Raw genomic sequence first — 21818 nt, 5'->3', positions numbered from 1 at the left:
TTCTAGAGATTTTATTAAGAAGCTTTAGTAAAGTCAATAATATTCCATTTTCAATGTACAGAGTTTTGCTGCTTTCCTGTAGACTTCAGACCAGAAGCAGGATTTTACAGGACATTTGAGGGGGAAGGTTAAAAAGAATGCTTCATATCTGAAAAATTTAATTACTAGCACTTTGCATGAAGCCTTTCCCACAGAATGAACTTTGTCTCTAGTTATGGAAATCCTGTTTCCTTCATCCAGCAAGTCAGTGGAGCTCAGCACACAGGAGCTGTAGATCAGTTAGATAACATGAAATCACACCTCATGGAGATACTCTTTACTCTTTGCATTTTTTTGCACTTGGACAAGTAAAAGAGTGGTAACAAGATGAGAATGTGCAATTCCATGTTCGTCTGCTCTTTGAATATCTTTTCAAATCAAGATAGTTTAGTTCAGCCTGTTAATTAAGGCCTTGCATACACAAGGAATGCCCATCTGCAGAATTATATCTAACTATGCAGGAAAAGTGAGCTTTAGGTGGACACATGCTGGCAGCACAAAGCTTTTATTCACCTGTCTTTTGCCAGCTCTTAGCCTCTCCTCTCCTGCAGTCTTTGTAGCCCTCATCCAGCCCCATCTGAAAAAGTATTTGTACCTGCAATGTGTATCTCATGTTTACCTAAGAATATCAACCCAAGTTTCTACTTCAATTAGTAGAAGTACAGCATAATTTGATTGAAATATGATGTGATCACCTTTTATTCTGAATGAGTCAAAGAACATGATATTCAATTCAGAGAGCAATAACTTCCAACTGAAATTTGATGTTATATAAAAATTCAGATTTTCAATGAGATTGCACTGTTTTCATTGGCTTTGACACTGATTTGTCATTTGAAATAGTTGAAATAGCTAATGTGGAAAAATAATTTAAAAGATAATAATCTAGGGAGAAAAGCAAACATGCTTTTTAGCAGCAGAGGAAATAGCAATGCAGACACCAATAAAAACATTTAGCTTTTTCTGTATAATATTCTGCAGAGAGGTTTTTGTATTCTGATATATTAGACCAAAGTTAACAGAAACCAAACGAGAACTGCAGGATTTAATGTGGTTTCTGACAAATTTCAAGAATTTCTGAAGGTGATTTCTCAAGTAAAATGATTTTATTCCAGGTTTTGAAATGAACACATTCCCCCCATGAGCTATGCCATTGGAGGCTACATTTTGCAGGAAAACTGTTGGATGCATACACCTCTGTAATTTTAATCTCTCAGGTGTATATTATTTAATTTAATCAAATTACTAAGTTTAATGTTATTACTATAGGCTGAAATTTCATTTTCCAGTACTAAGGTTTCCATCCTGAAATTTGAAATGAAAGAACTTGGAAAATCAGATAAAATTTTCATCTTTCATGTTTATCTTCCTGTATTTCATTCATTCTGGGAAATAAAAAAGAAAAAAAAAGCCACTTGGATTTGGTTTTATTTTAATCTCAAGTCAATTTGCAATTTTGCATTTGCTCACACCTTGAAATTAATCCGTTTATGAGCACTAGAGGAAAAGAAGACAACAAAAAACAAATATTAGCAATGAAACAATTTGACTTTAACAAGTCTTTAGACATTGTTTCCACATAACATCCCTCTGAGGTGATTGCACAGCTATTTGAAAAAATGAAGTCTAATCCCCTATCAAAGTGGATTCTTCTTGGAGCAGAACCTCAAAACGTACTCCACTGTACATTCAGTTCTGATCAAATTTTTCAGTAACAAATTGATTAATGGAATAATAAGTGCATTTATAAATAGCAAGTGATACCAAGATGAAAAGAAGTACAAGGACTTTGTAAAGCATGGTCAGAATTCAAAATAATTCTGCTAATTGGTCCAAATTCAACCCAAGCAAATTCAAAACAAGTTAAAAGTGCCATAGTTCATAAGATGAAATCAAATGGAGAGGTACAATTTGCCATAGAGCACTACTGCAGAGAAGGACCAAATTTATAAACTGCATATGAACTAACAATACAATATTGTTGCCAAAGGAAAAAAAAAACAAAATAACCAACAAAGCAAATATAAATAACTTTTCAGCTGTTGGCAAGTATTTATTGATGCTGAAAGAGTTGAGTCCACTTCCTTAAAATTTCAGTTTTAATTTATTCCATGCCAATTCCCCACAGAATTCTAAATAATAGCCCTGCAGATATCAAGAATTGTAACCAATCCTGTTTATGAGGGTTACAGTGATAACAATGATGAGGGGTTAATCCTTCTGCTTCATTTTGTGTCAGTCATATCTTTCCAGTAACACTGTTCCCCGGTTTCAGTAGAGGGTTAGAAAAAGAAGATAGAAGACTTCCTACAGGGGCTGACTTGGATGGAGTCAGTCCTTTGTCTAGCAACTCAGACAGTGATATCTTTTGGATTTGGTGCAAACCAGCTTACAGCACGCCACTGTTTGAACTGAGTGTCAGTGCCTTCTTGGTGCCTCACGCTGACCTGCAGCAAGGAGGCTGGAAGGGGACACAGCCAGGACAGCTGACCCCAACTGGCCAAAAGGATGTTCTGTACCATATGATGCTGTGCTCAAAAAAAGCTGGGCGAAGAAGGAAGAAGGGAGCATGGAGTGGGGGAAGACACACCCATTCAGAGTGATAGCATTTGTGTGCCAAACTAACCCGCTTGATTCCATCCATTATGAAGCTCCTGTCCTGGGGATGGCTGAACACCTGTCTGCTCACAGGAACTGGTGAATTAATTCCTTGTTTTGCTTTGCTTGCAGACACAGCTTTTGCATTCCCTATTAAACTGTCCATCTTAATTCATGAGTTTTCTCACTTTTACCCTTCTGATTCTCTCTCTCATCCCACCAGGGGGAGATGAGCAAGGAGCTGGGTGGTTCTTTGCTGATGGCTGGAGTTAAACCACACCACCGCTGAATAAATTTTGCCTATCCAAAGTCAGTTGTCTCTTTAATCAGTGGAGACAGGATACAAAGTAAGCATTTTAATTTGCAGCAAAGGGCAAATAAAGAACAGTTTCTAAACACATGTATCAATACCTTCCTCTATAGAACCTCTGCTAAGGAAGATCCTGAGATTTGTACAGGATCCTTTTTTAAGAGAAATTTGTGTCAGCTCTACTTGAAATATATTTTCAGACACCTCTAAGCTGCATGGATGTAAAGAGAAGATCTTCAGGAGAAGTTATTGTTTACATATTGATGCATTCAACTGTATTCAGTTGTACTTATAGCATGTTGTAATCCTGATCTGTAAAAAAAAATAAATATGTTTTAGATTAATGCAAGTTTTAGCTTCATGGGTCATAAGTCCTCATAGTATACATGGGGAAAAAAAAGTCAACCTCCTCTGCTCCTGAATGGTAATGGAAGGAGCACAGATTGTACCAAGTGGGGTGAGGAAGCACGTATTTATGGAAGTAGTGTTTGTGCATAAATCCTACTTCAAACTGGACAGAGGAATGTGTTGGACTTCAACCCTGCCATGTTGTCAATTTATAAGAGCCAATAGCTTGCTAGCCAGGAGTTTAAAGTGGAAGCACTAACAGATGTCTGAAAGAAAGAACTTCTGCCTCACTGACTGCCTCTTGATTCTAGGCTGAATTTTATGCTCTTCAGCATCTCAGCGGGCAGCAGCATCAGGCAGGCTGTGTGACAGGGTATGGGGATGTGGGAATTCTACACCTCTGATGATCTGAGCTTCACAGATAGCACTCCAGGGGAAAACATCCTTTGAAGCCTATTTCTGGTTATAGCAGTTTGGCTGTCTTGTGCAAATATCAGAATGCCGCTTGTTTGACTGAATAGTTTTTCTTTGTTAATTACATGTCCTCTTGCAAGTTTTTGATATCCATACTTCATTTGTAAGACTTTCCCTAAAGGAATGTCTCACACCTAGGAGTTCAGGAATTTTCTCCTTAAAAACAGTAGTTATTGGAAGCATTTTAATTTCTCTTTTGGTGTGGCCCTCGATGGTCATGAGCTATTACCAATATGGATTTACTATGACAACAATGAAGAAACGATCACTCCACATGAGTGATAGCACAGGATAAGATGGTGACATTTCTGATATTTTTCTGAACTGTTCTGGAAAGCAGCTATTCACCTGGCCATATGCAAATCTTTCACTCTTTCAGAGTGTGTTCAGACTGACTGTACTGCACTATAAGACATAGCCCTATAACCACTAGCTTAGCTGGACAAATTAGGCTAAAATCTATTGTCACATTAATTGCCGTCGAGTACTTTAAATGTAAAAAAATACCCTATGCTTCGATTGAGGCTGAGACGGTTGGACACAGTCAATTCATTCACAAAATACTTTGTGCAGTTGCTGTGTGGCTGCCAGGGAAAGGCTAAAGGAATCCTGAGGACAGTCACTACTCACTCCCCTTGAGGATGATCAGGATTTTTTTTTTGGCTCAACTACTCCCTAACTAAGAGGGCTTGAAATGTCAAGGGAAGCATTCTTTGTAGAGGAGAGGCTGGTGTGAACCAAATGGAACCAGTTTAATTTCAAGGACAGTTCATCTATCCCTGAACAGCTTAGCACAAAACATTGCCCTGTGCTCAAGAATTAATGCACAGTCACATCTGAGTTCAGAATTCAGGCAGTGAAATAGGCATTTGAAGTTGTTTGCAGTGCCTCTCATAAAAACAGAGTAATCTTGACTATCCTGTATCTATTCTGCAAGTGTTGTGGAGGGATATTTGGTCTAATTACAAATGGAGAGGCATAATGCTTCCACTCTTGCCTGAAAGAAAGAATTATTTTATTACTGTTTATTTATATCATAGACAGGTTTCAAACCTGCTTTCCTTGTCAATCAAAGGCAAATTTCAAAAGTAAAAAAATTAGCATTACAAGCCAAGAGCTACCTGTTTATATCAAAAATATTCTCAAATGTGTAAAGATATTTTAGTTTCCCCACCTGGTCTTGAACTCCAAAACTGCCTTAGACCTAGCTACCAAGTTAAAGAGTCACCATCTTCCTTACTGGAACAATTGATCATACAGGGTAGATGACTTTCTGTAAAAGAAGCAAAAGAAATCTATTGCAGGCATAAGTATAAGAATGGAGAACAGACAGGACAATCCTTTCTCCATTTACATCATAATCTATGCAACAGATTAACAATCCTTTCTTCAACCAATAAATTACCATAATATAGCAGACAACAAACAAAGAAATTTCAGACCTGCAGCAAACATTTTAAAGTTGAGTTTTCTATTTGCAGATAACTGTCAATAAGACAACCAAAGGTAGCAAAAAAATATCAAATTGCAGTATTATTAAACTATATCCATGCACTTTTCTGTGCAACCAAAGAATGGGCAGAATACTGGAAATAAAAGTGCATTCAAAAATTACATTAGTCTGACACAGGGAGAAGAATACTGCAGTATTGCAAGGCAGGTGCATTAGATGGTTCTCAGTCTATCCAGGAAAGACTGTCAGGCTACGAAAAATTCTCCACTGAGTTGTATTATAGACTGCAGCTCTAACAACCTATAGGTTTTATCATGGCATAACCTGTCAAGGTATGAAAATATGCTGTCAAAATACTTTTTGAGCTCTAGTAGAGTTCAACAGCAAATAAAAGGAAAATATGCAGTTCTGACCCAATGACAAACACATTGGGGCAGTTCAAACACTCGAGTCTGTTATTCCACTTCTGTGCTTACACACCATGATTTGGATGAATATTCAGATTACTTTGGTATGTTCTCCACACATGGGTATTTTCTGCACAGCAAGCCTCAGTGAAACTAAAAGCTCCTAATAATCCAATATAGTATGCTCTTCTTGTATGCAAGCAAAAATTACTTCCAAGCCCAACTGCTCCCAAATGCTGGAATTCTTACTTTATATGTATTTAATATACAACATAAGCCACGACAGTCAAAGCTGCTATATATGTTTCTCACCCACATATTGTGGGACTTAGACCTAACCTTCAGTAGGATGGAAGTACTTGGTACCTAATTAAAGCAGGGATGTCACAAATGCACCAAAGCTCAGCTAAATCCATCTGTGTAGGTGTTTTCTTACCTTCTGTGAAGGTAGAGAAGGAAACTGCCTGACAAAATAGACAGATGACAGATTGGGAAATATTAGAGAGAGGCTACTGAGAGTAGATTGGCATGAAAAACCAGGTGAAATCTGGAAGGAGAGAATGTGCATGTGGGAAGAAGGGTCATGCAGCTGAGACATGCAGGGACCAGGCTGCACAATGGAGCCCAGTGGAACTGCAGCAGGTGGGAGAATTCAAATAGCACCCTGCTCCAGCTGCTCCCAGGGACATTGCAAGAAGGGGATCTGCCCACAAAATACTTTTCTCTCTTATGCACATGCACACACACACAAAGGAGCACAGAGGCACAGTGCTGGGTGGGGTAAGCCCAGTAACCCTGTCAAAGACACAAGCCCCTGCCCTGGGATCCCCAAGATGTCCCTGGGGAGACTCCACCACAGTGCCGAACATGATGAGTGAACAGGAGCCCCAAAGCACCTTTGGGACCTTTTGGAAGCACATTCTAACTTGGATGAGTGTGTACATAGAACTTAACAAGTGGTACTGAGGCGCCTTCCCCACTAGACTATTGCAAAACCTGCAGATCCTACTTTTATAAGGAAAAGTCTGGGCTTTTAGAAAGGAACATGCAACAAACAGAAAGAGCTGGTGGCTGGAAAGAAGATTCAATTTGAAAGTAGTTCCTAGGGAGGAGGAGCTCTTCCCAAGGAAACCAAATTGCCAGCCTGTGATTGCTTTCCATCCTGCATTTCGCCCCACCAGTTCTACCACTCCCACTCGTTGCAACAGAACATTAGGTACCTGAGCTGAGAAGCCCTCTGAAGGATGGCACTAATGAGAATTCATCATTGACCTTAAAAGGTAGAAATGGAGCTAGAGCTGAGAAAACAGCCTCTTCCCTTCTGTGGATATATAGCAGCCTCAGGATAAGCAGCTAAGGAGTAAATTGATTTATTTGTCTTAATGTCCTGTCTCATTCTAATTACAATGAATGAGAATGCCAATTATAATGTTAAAATAATGATGTTTGATCACATATGCAAGAAACAAAACCCCATATTTTAAGATCCAAATTGCAGACCTTGATCTCTGCCATGAGAGCACTCAGGCACCTATACTTATCTTTGTTAGTGTGCCAGGTTCTGTAATATCCAGGAGACACAAAACAATTCTGAAAAAAAGAAGCTTGGGAATAAAGGCAATAGCTAAAATAAACAGTGTCAGGACACAGGCTCAACCACTGGCCTGCAATCATCTACTGTGTTTGTTTTCTTCTCCCTGGGTGGCCATGCGATGTCCCAGGAGACAGCCTAAGCCAGTGACAGTTCCTAAAACTCAGCGAGAAGCAGGCCACCCTCAGTCAGGGAAAACAGTTTAGATACATGGACATGAGCCATACTGCATCACTTGTCCTTGGAACCAGGGAATTGACCCATTTTGTTTATAATTTAGACAAAACTGCAGAAGACAGTGATGCAATAATTAAATCATGCCCAATGTAAGGGTTTCCAGCTGCACTTCACAGATACTGTTTTCTATGTATCACGCTATGCTGCCTTTCACTTCTACTCACCTGGCATGCCATGGGGTAGTGGAAGTCCATGATAGACATATGGACTGCCATGTAGATCATCCATAAAACATGGACTCTAAAGGAGACCTTAAAATTATCTCTGCAAACATTTTAAAGAAATGTAGGGTCAGACCTCACTTTTGAAGATCAACAGATATCCTCATATTTGTCAGATTTGCAAAAAAATGTGTACTGTAACATCTGCGGTGTAAATCATATGTGCCATGGGGCTGGGTAAAGGAAGAAGAAAACTTGATGCTTTCTCCTACTTCACATACCTTCACTTCTACCCTTAGAGCTTTTTTTAAAGCCCTAACACTACATTCCATGGGAAAATAGGGCTAACACGTCAAGCTCTATTTATTTAAAGTCCGTGACTTCAGCCTCATCTTTATAGAAAATTACCTGAATTTTTTTTTTTTGAAGAATTAACTTCTAGACAGGCTCCACTGATACTTGGCCTCACTGTGCCTGTGAAACCTGAAGTGAGAGAGGTTTTTTTATACACTTGTTAAAGCCAAACGGGAAAAAAAATTTAAGTGCCTAATTCCCATGTAGACAGAAAAATGCTTCTTGATTTGCTCCAAAATAGCTATATCTTGTTTTATTTTGTCTATCAGCCTGTTGAACAGTATTTTGGTATGCTGATATGTTTTCTATTTTGCCTATTGCAGAAAAAAAAATGTAGTGAACTGGTTTTCTTCCAAATAAACAAAAATGATCTTGTTTTATTTCTCCATTTTACACCAAAAATCCTTCTTTAATAAACAGATCAACTGAGCTGTATTCTCTCAGATCTAAAATAACTGTGGTTCTGCCAGATTCATCTTGCATTTACAAAACACAGAACACTCTGTAAGCTCTCTATATATATACACTTTTAGTAGTTGCTATAAATTAAAACTGAAAATCCTTTTTATAGCTAAATATTTATTTTTGAAAGCATTACCACGAATGTCAGAAACAAAGTCATTACAACAATAATCTTGTTATAGAGACACTTCATGACTTGGACAATTTGCTTCAAACTTTCTCAAACGCATAGCACTCAGCTCCTCTGGGCATCTCTCTATCAGCAGAGGACTGTATTTTATTTATGTGAGGCACCATTGAGGAAATATGTTAAGACTGTATTTTTTTAATCCTGCTACTAGCTGAAGTTGCTCAAATCCTAATCCACTGTTACTTTTTAATCCAAATCCCTTCAATATTTTGCCTTTCTGTTTTGAAAAATTGGCATTGTTTTGTAAGGAAACATGCCTGCCAAAAATGATAGAAAGTCGTGATATGAGGGTTTCTCCTTTTTAATCAAAGATAGGGTGTCACTTTTAGTAATAATTTTCTGTATGAAATATTTTTTTTCAGAAATCCAGAGGATCTCATTATTAACTTGAAACTGAGAAATAGTTTCAATTTCTGAGAATGTCAGAGGAGCCTCTATTGTCTTTGACATCTGTGCAAACTAGGATTACCTCTAAATGGACAACCTCGGGGCTGAGTAATAAAATATTCAATATTACTTTGAAAAATCTACTCTGAGGGAACGAACAATGAACATCAGAAGAAAAGGTTCCCTTTTGATGCAAGATAAACCAGCGTAACAACAATACATTGTGTGAAATTTTCAGAAACATGTTCTAAACCGTGGGTGGCTACTGCACTTTTGATGTCTGGAGTGGCTTTGGGATGCAGCATTCAAAAGAGCTGTCAGCTGAAAGTGGATGCAGCTGGAGAAAGTTGGAATCTGAACCTAGGAATGGTGTGGGCTGGCTGCAAATTACAATGAAGGCCTACACAGTGTATAAGCTTTTTGCTGCCTGAACCAATAAAAGTCATGGTAGCCAAAGTTAAAAAAAGAAAACAAATAGTGTTTTTGTTTCAGTGGTATATAATGCCTCTACCTAAAATGGGAGCACAGTGATGAAAGGCAGCAGCACACTTCTCACAGCTGACCAGGGCTCAGAGCCAGTGACTGCATCAAAAAGGGTCCACAGCTTCCAGCAGCCAAATCACTGAGCAGTCCTAACCAACAATCCCTTACAGAGAGTGCTCTGGCAGGACGGTGACAGGCTTCTGGCTAGACTGACTGACATTCTCCCAGCACCTATATTAGCAGACAATTATCTGACATTTAGGAACAGACATATATATTTATAACCAGAGTCGCTGCTTGAACCCTATCAGAGCCAGGATTCATTTCTTAAAGGGAAGCATTTTAAAAATACTTTAAAAAGCAATTGTATGCTGTTATCTTCTTATCTGACACACTACAGTTATAAAAAATTACCTCAAAGCTTTTTACAGGATTTGCATGTTGCTAGCATATTACAAAGCAGCCACACTTATGCCTAAATCCCTTGTATTTATTTAATTTCAGTAGCTGTGCACATTGCTGCTTTCCTTTGGCAAACGTGTGGATCTTCCTGGACAGTGGTGTTTTTCAGATTCTGTTAACATGACATAATTTATTCCAGTAAAGTTTTAATTTTAGCTCACTGTGTAATCAGCATGTATCATTTTAATTATTGTAATCTCTAAGTCAGCCCCTTAAATACCACTCTCCACTGGACTGTATGTTCTGTTTAAAAAGTAAATAGAACATTCAGAGAAAGATATATTTGGTACATTTAGGACTAAATGCTATATTTTGGTTTTACCTGGCAGAGCTCAATGTCCTTATACTTTTGTTACAAACAAATAAAGAATTTCACTTTCTAAATAAAAAGAGTGTATTTGAAACAGAGGATTCAGTACAATCTTACAGAGGGTTTATTTTAGTAATACAAAGAAATCGTTTGTGTGCTCTTCTACAAAGCATGAACATGTTCTGCTAGTAATTAGGAAGAAGAATACATATTGTTCAGAAAAACATATGATGCATTTAGATTTTCTAACACAAAACCACAGCATCACATTAGAGAGCAGAATTCATTTGTGTGTGTCAGAATCTTATGTCTTGTACTGAAACCAATGATGTGTGTGGCATGAGATTAATTGCTAAAAGCAAAACTAAAAAGTGATCAAGATAATGTATGTATGTTTCTGGAATGCATTTCCTCCCCAAAGCTAAATGAACTTCCATGTTATGGAAGCAGATTAAATCTGTTACATGCTTGTAACTCAGTATGCTCTGAGGATCACATTTCTACCAATTTAGCTTGTTTAGGAAGCTCCTTGTTTAACTACATACAAAGAAGTGTTTCTAAAATGTGTGCTTTTTTTGTCAAAACTTAGCTCAGGACTCACATTACATATATTTTGCATTAGGAAACCAACCAGTTTTGTATACTGTTGGTTATATATTTGTACCAACAGTTAACCAAAAGGATTTTGGGAAGTTACATCTGCTAGATTTGAATGTACACATGTATTTGTATGGCAACCCACAAAATATTTCTGTGGCTAGCTTCACCATTATTATTTTGCACACTATTTTAAATTACTTACTTATGATAGAATGATCTTGTGCTTTTGCTGGCATGCTAGGATCTCCAGTCCTGCTTATTTAACCTTACCTCCACAGGGTTGTTTACACTTTCAGAACCTGATTTCAATTTACTTTAATTTTCTCAGAGACTTTTGTATTTATAAAAGCTGAACATCTAGTGACCTCTCTATTCCTGACATTTCCTTTACTCTCCACTATGAAAAAGAACAAAAACCCCAGTGTCCCATTTCTGTTCCAAAAAAACTAAACTGCTTCCTTCAGTGGGTTGGTCCTTGTAATTGAAAATGGCAACCAGATGTTTACAGAACACACAAGAAATTTTCCTTGGGGCCTTTAGTCTTTATAATTGTTTGCTAAAGTTAGTTGGATTTCATAGAAACTTGTCTGAGGCCGAAATAAACAGAAACTAGAGGCTCCTCCTAACTGTATTCTGAAAAATTTAAAAAAAAGGAAAAAAGAAAAAAAGTTAAAATTAATGTTTCCTACTCTTGTTGATGTATTTCTAACTCCACAGAAAACTATTCACTAAGGGAGAAAATTTGGTTCTCTTAGTACTTATTTTACATGCCATCCCATGAAAAACATCTGTGTTTAACAATACGTTATTTGCTTTCTACTTTCTCAAAGTGCAGCTGGCTATTATCTAAGCATGACTGATTTTTGCTCCCTTCCCTTTTCCCCACTCCCATCAGGAATATATTCTCATAAATTTTGGGGGTTTTGAGAATATTTTGCATTTTAAGAAGATGCTCTAAACTACATATTGTTTGTTACTCCAAGCTCTGAGTCACCACAGCTGATTCACACAAATCTCTCCATCTTTAGAAATCATCATTTTCCCTCTTCAGATTTTTGTCTGCCTGATTTTCTCAAGGCTAGTCATATATTCCAAGAAGTCTGTGAGACCATCTTGTTACCCCACCAGGGGACTCACTACACCCAATAAAATCTCTTTACCTAATATTTCAAGATATCAAAGATTGAATGCTCCACAGCTCCAGGAAATCCATTTGATTACTTCACTAGCTTTACTCCCAAAACAGATTTCCTAATAACAACTTTGTTGTAGTACATCATGCCCTGATTACTACAGGCATGATGAACAGATTGTTCTTTTTTCCTTGGCAGCAGAATTTGTTAACACTTTTTGTTAACAAGCACCTCTGTTCACCCAAACATACCAGCCTTCACACTCAGTGAAGAGAGAGCATCACTGTGTCCTCCTGTCTCTAGCACCTTCTCTCATTTTCACTAATTTTGCTGATATGGTATGTCTTGGAAAATGAAAAACTAATGTCTGACAATCACCAGCCCCTGGGGGCCTCTGAAACCCATGGCTGCAGTTTATTCTCTAGACTAATTAGCAGCTCTGAGGAAACAGTTACTGGCTGCACTTACGAAGGAGCATTTCTGCAAGTGCTTGCTGCTGGCCAGATGTCAGCAATTAAGCTGATACTTCTCCTACTTAGCCTCTGGTCAAAAGTTTGAACAGTGAGGAGAACAGTGAGGAAAACAGTGAGAGGTGATACAATATGCTAAAGGAATAACATGAAGACATACATCCTAGTTCTGACAGTGACTCATACAGTTTCTAGCCTAGTTTTCTCCATCTCTAACTGATGTGGCAGCATTTTCTGGCCTTATAGCTTGAACTGGGAAACAAAGTGAACTGAGTAATTTTCTTCCATGAAAAATGTAAATTTTCTTTAAAAAGTAATTTTTCTAAAGGATACCCAGCAAATCAAAATGAAAAACTGACAAAGACTGACTCCAAAAATTGCTTTTGGGGAAAATCAAATGAGAATTTTCCTTCATCTGTACCCCCCAGCCACTTTTTCAGTCATACAATATATAGAGAGACAGAAAACTTTGCATCACTCTACATCAACACCTGTGCTTGCTCCTGCAGCCTCATGTTCCCTGACATTCCCCAACACCAGCTTTTACCACAGGGAATGACCACCACTGTGTACAAAGAAGTGAATAAACTGCCTACAGAGAGCTAAGAGGGGGGCAGCAGAGCCTTATGTTCCATAATAATACAATTCCCAAACCACCATTTTACAGCAAAATGAGTTATACCTGGATATATTCAAATGGCTTTATCAGTGAGGGGGTATTTACTCCTTGCTGTAATATGTAGTAATGCCACTTTAAATACCAGACAGATCTCTTGACCCAAGCACATAAAGAGAAAGGCCAAGATTTGCTCAGATTTGCTCCCATGGGTCTGTTGTCTCAATCATCCCTTCCTGTTGCTGGTGCAGCTCCACCCAAGCACCACTCCCACATCTGCAAAAAGCTAGATCATCCTCATTGTTAGTTGCTGGAACTAGGGCTTAGTTTACACAGCCAAGTATTTAAACATAGTATGCTGTTAAAATGGCAGAAAAAAAGACATAATCCAGTGTATATTGACAATGTCAGAAAATAAGAAAATAACTATGGGTCTAATATTCTTTGCAATATATGTAAATTTAAGTGTCTATGTAGTATATGATCCCTACTTAATAATGCCAGGAAAATGAACAGGACATGAAAATGGTGTTGATTTCCATGGAAATAGACAGAAAAGCTAAATATTGAACAAAGCTAAGATGGTTTCAATACTTATCTTATGGAACAATAAATCATACAAAAAATCCCAACCCACATCAATATTTGTACTGTAGCGATGTTTCTAAAGGCATGGCTAAAATTTAATCTTCAATGGATGTCATTCAAACTGCAAAAAGAGGCAATAGTAAATTTTAAATACTTAACTGCAGTATTTTAAAAATAGGAAATGATAATGTAAAAGCAATACTATGAAAATGGTTTATGATTCTTTTTTAAAGTCTCTCATTGCAATTGCAAGAGCTTTCACCAAATTACTAACACTCTAAAGCAGCAGGGAGCATGTAATGTTATGCTGCACTCAGTTTGTCAGGAGCCTGAATACCTGTGCTTTTTTCCATGGCCAGACCGATGGGCTACCACTGAGCTTATGCACAATCGTTTCCACTCCAAGAGCTAGTGGTAATGACGGAATTTTGCATGTTCTTGCTGAATGAATTAAAATTGGCCAGTCAGATTTGTAACATACAACTGCACACATTTCTTAGAGCCTGAGAAGTTTGCTGAGATTTGCATAACTATTAGTAAAGGTGAAGAATTGAGGAATGAAGGAAATGCCTATTATGGGAGGGTCACCAAAGAGTAATGAGGCTGGCACATTCAGCAAAGGACAGAAAAACTGATGGCTCTGTAAGGAAAGATAAAAGTAGTTTATTTATCTTTGAAGATGTCATCTAGGCAAAGTGTGGAATTCAGGAAAGATTCAGGCAGCAGGCAGTAACTAGAGAACATTATTTTTGGAGGGCAGAAATGCCTACTAGAGAACAAATTTCTGAGATAAAACCTTCCTTTTAAAGTATGTTGTGAAAATGTTGGCAGGGTAGCACAGAGACATAGGGACACACGCATCCTGTTAATCTTTACTGTGGTAACAGAGATGAGAGCTTCTCAGACTGGAAGAACAGGGAAGAAGGCAGAAGACACTGGAAAATATTTGGCAAGTTCTTCTCTGGTATTTGCCACTCTGGGAGGATCTAACGGGGCTCTGAAGACAGGTGGCCCATCCCACTCATCTCTGATAGAGCAACACAGCTCTGTCCTGGGCTGAGGCAAGGAAGCCCAGAGGCTTGTACAGCTCAGTATGGCAAATCTCTCCTGAGAAAGCCTGGAAGTGTAGGGCTTTCTCACTCCTCCTTCTGATCCTTTTATTATTTTCCATGAGATTGTGACACCAATTTCAACCCCCTCCAAGGCTGTGGCAAAGGCTTATCTTGTTCCAGAGGAGAGGAAGGAAGACCAACCACACTACCTGGCAGACCAAACAAATGTGCCATTTGTAGATGTGCTGGCCAATACAACCTGGTACCTTTCTTATCAGCTGTTATGATGAGCTGTTTGCTCATCAGCAATTTCTTCTGAACTGCTTGCTTCAAAACAGATTTACCACAGATATTTACTGGAGATACTGACCATGTCAAAATAGATTTCCCAGTAATCCCAGCTCTCTGCAAAATCTGACTATTCCATCATCTGCTACTAACACAATTTCAATGCAGTTCCACCTCTCTATCTCCATCCTGGCAGCAGACTAAGAGACATGTTAAATTTACAGCAAACTGGCTCATTTACGGCTGCTGCAAAAGGAAGTCTCAAAGAGCTCAGAACAGGCACAGGCACCATCAGTCCATGGAATTTTCCCTCCATGTGGGTTTAATTGCTAAGGAATGGTGAAAGCACAACTACTTTTTGTTCAAGCAAAGCTTCTTGAGAATTCACTGACAAAGCTATTTTTCAGTGAAAAATTAGGGGTTTGAATAATTTATGTTTTACTGTAGAACACATCTGTATGGATTTTTGATAGCAAACCCATAAACCACAGTCTCTGCCATGATTAAAAAAAAAATATGTTTTTTTCTTTTTAGCCAACTGCTTTCCAGTTACCAAAACTCAAAATGCTTTTGGATGGTTTGTAAGAAGTGAAAAGTTTCCACTGAAGAAAACTATTCCCCTGACATTTCTCTCTTACTGCAATGAACTGAACACAGTGCTGCAGCCCAGGTGTTGAGGATCTTTCTGGAGGATCAGTGTGCAGAGCTGTCACATTTGGGTTTCAAGCAGCAGCAGAACTGGTCCAAAAATTCTTAGCAGGCCAGCCCAAAAAAAAGTTAGGAATGTTTTGTGGTGAATTTTTTTCCATATATGACTTAGCTAGAGTCTTGGCTCTCAGCCATTCAAAACAAAAAAGTCCTTTCAAATTTAGAGTGAGCTTTGAAAGATACATAAGTAAGAAAGACTGCACACAAATAAAAGCACCCAATAGAGCTGCTAAGAAATATCAAGTACTAAGAAATTACTATTTTTTTAGATTTTTCACAGCACTCATACTCTGTGTTTCTCAGTTCATTATCTATATATTTTTAATTGAGGCCTAAAGTAGCATATTTTTAATAACATTTTAGAAAAATATTATACCAAAGCATAGCTCAAAATACCCTTCTCCAAAATAAAGCATATTATCCCATCCAGAAGAGTAAACCCCACCATCTACTGGGGAAGAAAATTAACTTTGAATGTAATTTGTTTAGCTGAAAGAAAAGATCATTGGGTTGGTATGTAGACATGCTCTATTACTTATTTCTTGCTTTTAAAACATAACCTTAAAGCTAGACACTTACTTAACAGAGAATAGTTAAAGGCAGATTTATGCTGCCATGAAATGGCAGTAGAGTCTTACTCTTTGCCTTAAGTTGGCAAGCATTTGACTTTTTTACATAATCCAACATCTGCTGGAAGCTGTGGGATGTTTCTGGAAAATACCTGACCTTTTTATTAATTTTTTTATTATTATTACTGGAAAAACACTACAGGAAGTACTGATTCTAGCCTGTAAAGTATAAATATCCACAGTTAAGCTCATTTCTGCAGAGGCAATATTTGGAGTGCAAAAACTGTACAGGAGAACTTCAATCTGAATTCAGCACTGTAGGAAAATCTAGTACAGTTTTTTTTTTTCTTTTTCTTTTTATTTTTTTTAATAAGTTGCAACTGAATTTGGCATGCCCACTTCCTTGGCCATTTGAAACAAAAGTATTTCACAGAGATGGTGCACATAGTCCCCAGAGATACCAACTTTTCTCTGCAGCCCATCTGACATTAGTAAAGCCTGAAGACATGGCACTGTCACTCTGAGATGGAAAGTACTCAAGGCAAGGAGTGGCTATAAGGTGACTACAAAACTAGACTGAAGTAAGAGTGAGATGAAGACAATTTACTACTTCTTGGTACAGCCTGCCAAAGCAAACCACATGTACTTCATCTACAAGAAAGTTTCTTAGAGAAACTTGAAATTAGTGATGGAATTTTGAGCAATCTCAAGCATGCTAAGTAACTGTAGTTTTTTATCTATGAAATTATCTGGTTTGGTTAAAACTCAAAGCAAACCTGAGCTCTCTGGTAGCTCCAGAAGTATATTGCAAGCCTGAATGATGCAGAGTACACCCTTTAGCACAAGAAATATCCAACTACACCAAGAAATATCCAACTACACCATTTTTCTTCTGGCAGAATAGTAGCCTGTGTACTTTTTTCAAAGCCTTCCATTTCCTGAATTGATTTCCAAGAACAAATTGGCATCACAGTTTCAGTCCATAACTCTGAGGTGTCCAAGAACACTCAAACATGGTCATCACACACCTAACTGGTGCCCAAGTTTCTCTATCAAGCGCAGTGTAACTACACAATAGAGCTACAGTCCTTTGTACAAGAGATCAGCATTCTTCAGTAGACTGCTTGAAGTGTGGATCAAATTTCAAGAGGAACTAAGAACCAACAGTAATCCATCCCAGATTCAGCATCAAGACCAAAATGTACTTGTTCAATATTGTGTTCTTTAACAAATTTACAGAACAATCAAAACATTACTAGGGGAAAAAACCTTCACACAAACAAGTTTCTTTAGGAGAGAAAAGGATAAGGTAGAAAATGTAGTAGGTATGTGTTTTGTTATGAAACATTCTATTGAAAATTCCTCAGTTATATTGATGAAGTTGGTATGAGAAGTCATCAAGAACTAAACTGATCTGATTTAGTTGTCAAGACTATGATGAACTACTCTGCTGCATTTTTTACAGAAGGATATAGCTAATGGAAGAATCACCAAACTGTGGAAAAATATCCACACATCTGAGAAGGGCTAGAATTTAGCTTCTATCATTACTTTTAACAGAGTTTTTATGTCTTATGTTTGTTGAAGAACACTGGATCAATTCCGCATTTAGCGATCACACTTATTAATTAATATATTAACTAAGTCCAATTATTCTTACTGTGATAAGGGCCCTCATGCCTCAGCTCTTCCACGAGTCCCCTGTTTTCAAGGACTGTGACTGTATATCCATGTTTTGCCAGGATGCGCTGATAGAGCTGACGGTCAGTTTCATGGTGAGCAGGAGGCGCATACAGAATTGCTCTTCTCGTGTGGCTTCCAAAGTACTGGAGAATGGAGGCATCGATCTACAGCAAACACAGTGCAAAGACAATGATTGTAAGATAGGACATTCCTCGGCAGTACAAAATACAATTTTTTTTTCCACAAAACATATCTAATAACTTACTGTGACAACAGTGAAAATAGTTCTAGTATAATTAAGAATTTGCTTTATATTGGTACTTCGGACCACAAATTCTATTTTGTCTGCCTCTCCATTTTTTCTATCTTCATTTTGAACTGATACTATAAAGTTTGAAAACTCTGGTTAGGACTCAAGGATCTTTAAACCATATTCTTCCCTTTGTGGAAACAACTTTCCTCAAATCTGGCTGCTCTGGTGAGCTGGTAACAGGAATGCTATCTGTCTTTGACTGTGGCTATGGTCACCTGAGCAGAGAGGCCTCGGGAGGTCCCATGTGAATTGTTCCAAGGAACGTGGGTCCTATGCAGATGTAAGTGCAGACATCTGAGTTTTACTATGCAGCATTATTAACAAAAATAAGAAGAAAACTGGGGTAAAATCAGACACAGGAATCCTAAACAGAACTGGAGATTACTGTGCTCTAGAAAGTTAAATGTAACCTTGACAGTCCTTTGTGGCCTTATTAGTCCAACACCATCTAGCCCATAGGAGGACTGGCAGAGAGGCTTGTATATAAGAGCAAGTGGAAAGGTATCTGATGTCCCCAGTGAATCTCAAGGAACACTTACATTATCTACTACTTACTGTCTTCCCATATAGTGCCTAGGGACTGTGGCATCTAGAGAAAACCCTTCCTCTATGTCTACCCTGAGGTATGAGCTTGAAAGAAAAAAATGGAACAGAGTCACCCCGAACACATAGTCGTAGCGCAAACATAACATTCATTTCTGAAAAGGGCAAATCACTGGGCTGTTGCCATCATATCTTTGGGTAAGGGGATATTTTATGTCTTAAATAAATGTGGTGGGCTAACCCTGTCGGGAAGCCATGTGCTCACCAAAGCCACCCTACCACCTTTCCAACTGGACAGAGGGGAAAAATACACTGAAGTCTTGTGGGTAGAGATCAAAATAGGGAGAGATCATTCATTGATTACTGTCACAGGCAAAGCAGATGCAGCTTGGGGAAGCTGATTTGTTTGATAATAAATGGAATTAGAGTGAGATAATCAGAAATAGAACAAATACACCTTTCCCCCACCCCTCCCTTCCTCCTAGGTTCAACTTCCCTCCCAAATTCTCTACCCCTCCCTCAGTGGAGAAAGCGGAGCTGGGACTGGGGGCTTAGTCAGTTCATCACACATTGTCTTTGCTGCTCCTTCCTCCTCAGTGGGAGGACTCCTCACACTCCTCCCCTGCTTCAGTGTGGGGTGCCTCCCATTGGAGACAGTCCTTCATGAACTACTCCAACATGAGTTCTTCCTACAGGCTTCAATTCTTCAAACTGTTCCAGCATGAGCCTCTTCAGCTGGACCCAGTCCTTCAGGAACAGACTGCTCCAGAATGGGCTCTCCATGGCCTGCTGGTGGATCTCTACTCCACTGCAGACCTCTGAGGATTGCAGGGGACAGCCTGCCCTACCACAGTCTTCATCACATTCTGCAGGTAACTCTCTGCTCTGATGCCTGAAGCACTTCCTTCCCCTCTTCCTTCACTGACCTGGTGTCTGCAGAGTTGCTTCTCTCATACATCCTCACTCCTCTCTCTGGGTTGCACAATCACTTTTTCCCCTTTTAAATCTGTTATTCCAGAGTTGCTACCACCATCATTGATGGGCGCAACCTTGGCCGGTGGCAGGTCTGTCTTGGAACTTGCTGGCATTGACTGTGTGGGACATGGGGGATGGGGAAGCTCCTGGCAGCTTCTCACAGAAGCCACCCTAGTAGCACCCCCTCAAAAACCTTGCTGTTCAAATCTCAATAAAATAAAGCATAAAAGTAGGTTGCTCAATGTGGGAATAAAAACACCATTAAAAACCAATACTTTATTTTGGTGAAATATATTTGTCTTTAGGATTGAAACATACCAGCAGGGATTAAATTCAGGTCATTAAATTAGTTCTGTGCAAGTTTGTGAATTTCAACCTGACAGTTGTCAGCAGTTTAAAAGTTAAGTTATTTCATAACTCCTAATTTTAGTAAGCTTATCACTGGAGATAGGAAGCACTACACAAACAAGTCACCACATTTTTTGCACAGTAGACTAGACTGAAAAGAGACAGATGCTTTTATAGAAATAAATTTCACTCAAGATGTGTCCACTTGTTTATAGGCCTGGGATCTAGTGCTAAAGTCACTCTTCTCAGCAGTGTATCCCCTGAGTGTGAGATGCAGGTTTCCATTGTGCTTGGCTGAAGTGTAAGTTTTTCTGCAGCAGTAAAGATCACGAACTATTTCAGAGCCCTTTGCTTCTAACACCAAATGTTCTTTTCCTTCAGAGCAGTCATTGCCCATGGAAAGAATTAGAATTATTGATGAAGGGACCCTGAAAAAATCTCAATACAACACTATTGGAGTCTTCCACATATACTTGCTAAATGTGCGACCCAAAACTAATTTAGAAACTGAGATATTCAAGTAAAGGCTGATCACTTGCTGGCCAGAGTAAGCACACATAGCACAGGGTGAAGTCGTCGGAACTGTGTTAGGTCACCTGTTTGACAGCATTCCTGACATCCCAGAATTTTTAAAACAGAGTTCTCGGATGGCCCTTGCCCACCACAGCAACGTCACTCTTGTCCCCTTCTGCCTTTGCCCCTCCTTCCTCTCCTCTTATCTTCTCTATTTCCTGTTCTCTCGCAGTGCCAGCAGCTGCTGGCAGCCCTTCCTCTCCATTTCCCTCCCTCCCTCCCTGTTCCTAAATCCAGCCCTTGTCCCAGCCCCCCTCTTGTGCTCTCTCTCCCTTCTCTTCCAGGCATTCCAGCCAAACACTTCCTACTTTCCATTTCACTTGCATCGTGGAAGAAACCCAGAAGATAGAGACTCCTCTTGCTTTATTTTCAAGAAAATTCCATTTTCCATCCCACGTGTGCTGCAGGGGTGAACTGAGGACACGCGGGGAGTACAGAGGGGCTGCAGACCAGACAGTGTCACTCCAGTTCCATTTCTGCTGGCGATTATGGCTTCTCCCGCTCCTGTCCATCCCCGCGCCGCCTGGGCTGAGGGTCCTGCCTTGGATGTGGCATCACTTTGTGTGCCCCACCTCCTCACTAACAATTACCACACACTTCTATTATGCCAGGAAAACACACCTTTCTTTGTGGAAGCAAAGCCTCCCACAGCGTCACTTCAAGTATTCTGTTTCAAACATTAAGAGGCCCTGCCTCAAACACCCAGCAGTGGCTCCATTCCCCTGCGGCCAATACTCCAGGGCCAGCATGCCAGGGCTCTCCCACTGGCACATCTGCTGCAACAGGCCTTGCTTGGCCCCGGTGCCCTCCCGAGGCCCGCAGGACGAGGCACAGGGGACAGGGACCAACCAGCCCCGAGGCATCCCCAGGGGCTCAGCCCGCCTGTCTGCAGCGGGATGTGCCAGGGAAGATCCCGCCTCAGCCTCAGCCTTGATGCGGGAGGCAACTTCCTCTGGTCTCTGGAGAAGGGCTGCAGTGTTTACAATGCTCTGGCTTGGCAGTGACGAATATTCAACAGAACACTGATAGCAGCATAGGAGAGGAAAAAAAAAAAAAAAAAAAAAAAAAAAAAAAGGAAGTTCAAGCAGGGGCA

General features: G+C 39.4%; 1 protein-coding gene across 1 annotated transcript in view; it reads right to left on the bottom strand.

Moving 5' to 3' along the window:
- CPED1 (cadherin like and PC-esterase domain containing 1) overlaps positions 1 to 21818 on the bottom strand; it is a 145838-nt gene that overhangs the window by 114129 nt on the left and 9891 nt on the right. The window contains 1 exon segment of the mRNA XM_031056942.1: positions 17951 to 18137. Within this exon segment, the coding sequence (XP_030912802.1) occupies positions 17951 to 18137 (187 nt within the window).

Source organism: Geospiza fortis, unplaced genomic scaffold, assembly GCF_000277835.1.
Source record: "Geospiza fortis unplaced genomic scaffold, GeoFor_1.0 scaffold195, whole genome shotgun sequence".
NCBI lineage: Eukaryota > Metazoa > Chordata > Aves > Passeriformes > Thraupidae > Geospiza > Geospiza fortis.
Note: the sequence above shows the minus strand (reverse complement) of the source record. Positions and strands in the feature narration are given on the sequence as shown.